This window comes from Vicia villosa, linkage group LG4 (assembly GCF_029867415.1).
Source record: "Vicia villosa cultivar HV-30 ecotype Madison, WI linkage group LG4, Vvil1.0, whole genome shotgun sequence".
NCBI lineage: Eukaryota > Viridiplantae > Streptophyta > Magnoliopsida > Fabales > Fabaceae > Vicia > Vicia villosa.
The window spans coordinates 145,423,500-145,429,898 of NC_081183.1; the positions used below are offsets into that span (position 1 = coordinate 145,423,500).

Below are 6,399 nucleotides of genomic sequence, written 5' to 3' on the forward strand. Positions count from 1 at the left end.
AATGTGACACATATTACAACTCTTCCTATAATGTTTATTATAATTTATTCTAATTAATTATTTGATTGATTTGAATTTAGTCTGCACCGTTTCTACACTTTTACCAAAGCCATTATGTCACCAAAATCGTCATGTCAACAGTTGATGGATATTTGTGGAAGCATGACCATGCTTTGTTTTGAAAAAGTGTCTACCAAAATAAAAGATCTTTTCATAAAACTTAGATTAAAATATAATAAATATTAAATGGTGAAGTGTAATGTAATGTTTAGTGAGACTTATTTTAAAAGTTTTAAAGGGTTGTATGGATATTTTAAAATAGAGAATTATAATTTAATCGTAACTATTATAATTATAATAAAAAAATTTAAAATAAATGTATGTTAATAATCTCACACAAATGATTTTTTAAAATGGAAACAATTAATTTAATCCAAATAATTTTATTTTTTAATCCATATATAAATTAAAATATGTTTTTCAATAAACTCTTTCGATTAAATATTTGTTTTATTTTTTACATTCTTATTATAGTGATTATTAACTAGACATGAATTTATTGATCAAAATATTGATTATTAACGAGACATGAAATTACTGAATTTACTGATACTAGACATTTTTCTATACATTTAATTATTATTTTTTACATTCTTATTATTTTTCCACGGGTACCAGATATTTTTCTATACATTCAATTTATTTTTTTACAGGTACCAGACATTTTTCTATACATTTAATTATTATTTTTTCACGGGTACCAGACATTTTCTATTAAAAAACATCTAAAGCAAATGCGCGTCCCGTACGAGAACCCGTGCAAACACACGGGTTTATTACTAGTTTTTGTAATAATTTATTCACAATACTTCTCAAAAGCTGAGAATCTCTTTCAAAGACACGTGTATTTTTCAATTTTTGATTTGTAAATTAAAACAAAAAATATCAATCTCTGACATGTAACTTTGTAATTCATGTTTAGATTGGAAAAATCAATTGCTTGCAATTTGTTTCTTGAGAATGAGAATGGGAAAATTAAAGAGAAAATGAAATCAATTTATGTTAATAGTGTAGCTAAACCCTAACAGAAATAACTAACTTAGAGTTAGTTATTTCATTGTAAGAAGTTAGTTACACCTCTTCTTTCCAGCAACAACTACCATTCTTGGTCAAGATCCATGACTATGGCACTTAGATCTAAGAATAAGCTCCATTTCATCAATGGATCACTACCTCGCCCATCAGATCTCGATCAGAATGCAGTGGCTTGAGATAGATGTAACACCATGATCATGTCATGGATCAATCACTCAGTTGAAGCTGAAATTGCTCAAAGTATTTTGTGGATGGATAATGCTACTGACATGTGGAATGAGTTGAAAGATCGCTTTTATCAAGGTGACATTTTTCGTATTTCAGATCTTCAGGAGGAAATATGTATGCTGAAACAAGGTGATGCCACTATTTCTTCATATTACACTAAGCTGAAAATTCTATGGCAGGAATTGGATAATTTTAGACCAAATCCTGAATGTTCTTGCATTTCCACATGTCTAGCCATTTCCAAAATTCGTTCATACAGAGAAAGTGATAAAGTCATTGGATTTTTGAAAGATTTGAATGATCAATACTCAGCTATTAGATCTCAAATCATGTGGATGGATCTTTTACCAAATCTTTGCAAGGTTTACTCTTTGCTTGTGCAGCAAGAAAGACAAGCCATTACACCTATTGATGAAGCAAAGGTGTTAGCTATCTCTAATTCCATTACTTATCAACAATATCAATCAAAACCTAACATCAATTCTCGTGGTAGAGGAAGTACTAGAGGAGGCAGATTTTCTGGTGGCAAGGGAAGAGGAAATCGCATCTGCACCCGCTGTGGAATGACCAACCACACTATTGACACATGCTTCAAGAAGCATGGATATCCCCCAAATTGGAAGCAGGATGCTGTAGTTAATCAATGTGCAGACAGATCTGAGGAACAAAGGTGACTTATCTGAGGTTAATGCATCAGATTCACATGTTCTAGCTTTTACTCCTGAGAAACCAAAAGTTTGCTAGCTTTACTTCAAGGCTCATTACAATCACAGTCTCACACCATTAACCACCTTACCTCACATTCTGAACTCAATTAAGGTATAATTTGTACGTTTCCCAATTCCTTTCCACCTGAAACCTTCATATTGGACACTGGTGCTACTGACCATGTGTGCTTCACAAAAGAATATTTTCAATGCCTTAAGAAAATCAATTCTATTACAGTCAAATTACCCAATGGTAGGCTATTCACTGCTCATTATTCAGGAACTATACAGTTCAATACCTCTTATTTACTTAAATGATGTTCTATACTTTCCTCATTTTATTTTTAACCTTATCTCAGTTCACAAACTAACCAAACTTCTTAATTGTTGCCTCATTTTCAACACTGGTGATTGTATTATACAGGATTCCTCCAAGATGATGATTGGCACAGCTGAGTTGCATAATGGACTATACCTTCTCATTTCTCCTAAAGTTTCCTTACCCAACAATCCATCTGCTCATCATATCAATTCTATACTTTCTCAGTTTGTAGATATAATTTCTGATTGTAGCCTTTGGCACTCTAGACTTGGTCATGCTTTATATGCCAAGTTGTTTGAACTCAATAAAGTTTTTCCTTTCATAAAGAGATTACCTTTCCCTAATAGCTCTCATAGGAATCAATAGAGCCCTATTATTTCAAGTCCACCTTCCCACTATTTTCTGGGCCCTACAGAACAGAACTCATGCGTATGCACATGTTTGTTACTAGTTATTCTTATAAAGATTCAATTCTCTTATATAGGTCTTCGTCTCACGCTCTCCAAAGACAAAGTAGCTAGACTAGACTGGAGTAATACTTACATTTCAGATTAAAATGGGAAGATTCTATCCTCTCTTTTTTCAAGTCAGCAAAAAAATTTCTTATTGATATATATTTTATATACAAAAAAATGGTATTTATTATCGAAATATTTTTTAGTCCAAAATTGTATACAGAAAAAATTTATTCAAAAAATCTATTATTGATCTAAATATTTTTATCAAATATTTTTGTAAATGATACTTAAATAAAAATAATATTTGTACACAGAAAAAATCTAATATTTAAAAAAAATACTATTTATGATCCAAATAATTTGTATTCAAAAATAGTCTACGAAAAAAAATTATTATTGATCTAAATATTTTTATATACGAAATTTACTATTGATCCAAATACTTTTGTAAATGATACCTAAACTAATATGAAGTATGTATACGGGAAAAAAAATCTATTATTGATTTAAATATTTTTATATACGAAAAATGTTATTTACGATCCAAATATTTTTTATTCAAAAATGGCATAGGCCAAAAAATCTATTATTGATCTAAATATTTTTATATACAAAAATTTAATATTGATCCAAATATTTTTGTAAATAATACTTAGACAAAAATAATATTCATATACGAAAAAATCTATTATTTACGTAAAATGGTATATATGATCCAAATATTTTTATTCAAAAATAGTATACGGGATAAAATCTACTATTGATCTAAATATTTTTATATACGAAATTTACTATTGATCCAAATATAATTTAAATGATACCTAAACAAAAATGAAGTCTGTATACGGAAAAAAATCTATTATTGATCTAAATATTTTTATATACGAGAAATGGTATTTATGATCAAATACTTTTGATCCAAAAATGGTATACGAGATAAAATCTTTTATTGATCGAAATATTTTTATATATGAATATTTAATATTAATCCAAATATTTTTGTAAATGATACCTAAATAAAAAGTATACGAAAAAAATATATTATTTACAAAAAATGGTATTTATGATCCAATTATTTATTATTCAAAAATGGTATGCGGGAAAAAATCTAAATATTTTTATATACGAAAAATGATATTTATGATCAAATATTTTTGATCAAAAAATGGTACTCCACAAAAAATCTTTTATTGATCTAAATATTTTTATTTACGAAATACTCCCTCCGTTTTTTATTATAAGTCGTTTTGGAAAAAAATTTGTATTTAAATATAAGTCGCTTTACAATTCCAATGAATAATTAATGCTATTTTTCCTATTATGCCCTTAAATATTTATTATTCTCTCTCCTTTCAATTATATAAATTTATCTTCCATATGTCATTAATGAAGGATAATTTTGTAAAAACCTTCATAATTTCTCATTTTCATACAACAATTATTATTTTTCTTAAACTGTGTGAAAAGTCTAAAACGACTTATAATAAAAAACGGAGGGAGTAATCATTTATTTATCTAAATATATATTTTATTCATTTTTAACATTTATTTAAAATAAATGATGCATCCAAATGAGCGTAATAGAACAGAACTTGTGCGTATGCACGGGTTTGTTACTAGTTATTCATATAAAGATTCAATTCTCTTATATAGGTCTCCGTCTCACGCTCTCCAAAGACAAAGTAGCTTGACTAGACTGGAGTAGTACTTACATTTCAGATTAAAATGGGAAGATTCTTTCCTCTCTTTTTTCAAGTCAGCAAAAATTTGTTCTTTACAAGATCCTGCTTTGCTTTCTGTCAAAAACAAAAACAAGACCCTGCTTTCTTCCTGTACACCACCCATCATTTCTAAGCATTTATGATTTGGACATATCAGGGCAGAGCTGTCTCCCCACGCCCAGCATGTTCTTCATGTACCACTCTACAACTGTTGTGTTACTATATTTTTAACGATTAACTTTTAATAATGTTATAGCAGAAGATAAACTAGACTAGAAAAAAATATTTCACATGACACCTATAATAAACTATTTATAAGAAGATCTAACGGATAATAAATCATGTATAGATAGACCAATCTATAATATAAGAAAATTAGTGATAGTGGAAAAGTCTACATTACCCTTATTTGATTTTTTGCCACCACATTAAAATTGTGATTATTTGGTCTTTGCACAATAAAGTTCTTAATTTTATTATTAAAGTAACACAACCTTCATATTTTATCAAACTTACCAAATCTCTCTCCATTCTCTATTTTTTTGCTCTTTCATCACTTTCTCACTTCTTTCTTCCACAAAAAAAATCTATTATTGATATATATTTTATATACGAAAAATTATATTTATGATCGAAATATTTTTTAGTCCAAAATGGTATACTGAAAAAATTTATTCAAAAAATCTATTATTGATCTAAATATTTTTATATACGAAAATTTAATGTTGATCCAAATATTTTTTTTTGGAATGAAGAAACTTTATTAAACCAAAATTATCATGAAGTACAGTGATCCAATGGATCCAAAATTCAAATAGACAAATTAACAACAAAAAGACCTAATTAGCCATCAAGTAAGCAATGTGAGGTTTGAGGTCTTTGCAGTACCAGCCACGATAACTGATAATCTCAATGATGCTACTAATAGTGTTGCTAAGGTCAGCTGGCTTGCCAAAGCAAATTTTGTTGCGGTGGTCCCATACACCATAGACTGTTTCTGCAATAGCAAGCTTGAATAATCTCACTTTCCACCCCTTGCCTTTACCATTTCTAATAATCCAAGGTAGATCATTGCTCCAATCTTGTGGATCATGAGTGATTTGTATCCATTCCAACACAGCACTCCATATCCTCCTAGTAACACTGCAATTGAAGAAGAGGTGATCAGCCGTTTCTTCCTCATTGCAGAAACAACATATGTCACTACCATAGAAACCAAACCTCATTAGTCTACTTTTGGTGGCCAGTTTCCGATGACAAAGGGGCCACAATATCATATTGGCTTGAGGTCTTGCAGGATTCCTGTACAGGATTCTATACCAAGGAACTGATACTGAATTGATAAGATTATCATAGAACTCCCCATATTTGAATCTACCTTTAAGACATGTAGCATCCCAGAGTTGCTGATGGTCCTGCAGTAGTGCCCTCATGCTCAGAATATCACGAAAAATCCAAGTGCAAGTAGATTTTGGTTGCACCTTAAGAATGTTCTGATTCTTTAAGTAGTAGGCATGCACCCATTTAACCCATAGGCTGTCAGGCTTGTTACAAATATTCCACAACAATTTCAACATAGTACAGTTATTCCAAATACTCAAATCAATAATGCCAAGACCACCCTCCTTAAGGGGTTTGCAAACAGTAGACCAAGCAACAAGACTTTTGCGACTGATAGAGTCCTTACCTGTCCAGAGAAATGACCTACATATAGCATCAATCCTACTAATTACAGATTTATGCAAGGGAAAACAAGTCAACCAGTAATTAGCAAGAGCAAATGAGACACTCTTAATTAGTTGGAGTCTTCCAGCATAAGTTAAGAGTTTAGCTGACCAATGTCTAATTCTGTGGAGGATCTTGTCAAT

At 29.9% G+C, this 6,399-nt stretch overlaps 1 protein-coding gene across 1 annotated transcript; it reads left to right on the forward strand.

The window, feature by feature from the left end:
• The first annotated feature begins 1,286 nt into the window (after window positions 1-1,286).
• LOC131598016 (uncharacterized) lies at window positions 1,287-2,718 on the forward strand. Its single transcript, XM_058870666.1, has 3 exons — window positions 1,287-1,993; window positions 2,097-2,142; window positions 2,455-2,718. The coding sequence occupies exons 1-3, from the start codon at window positions 1,287-1,289 to the stop codon at window positions 2,716-2,718; spliced, it is 1,017 nt and encodes a 338-aa protein (XP_058726649.1).
• The last annotated feature ends 3,681 nt before the right edge of the window (window positions 2,719-6,399 follow it).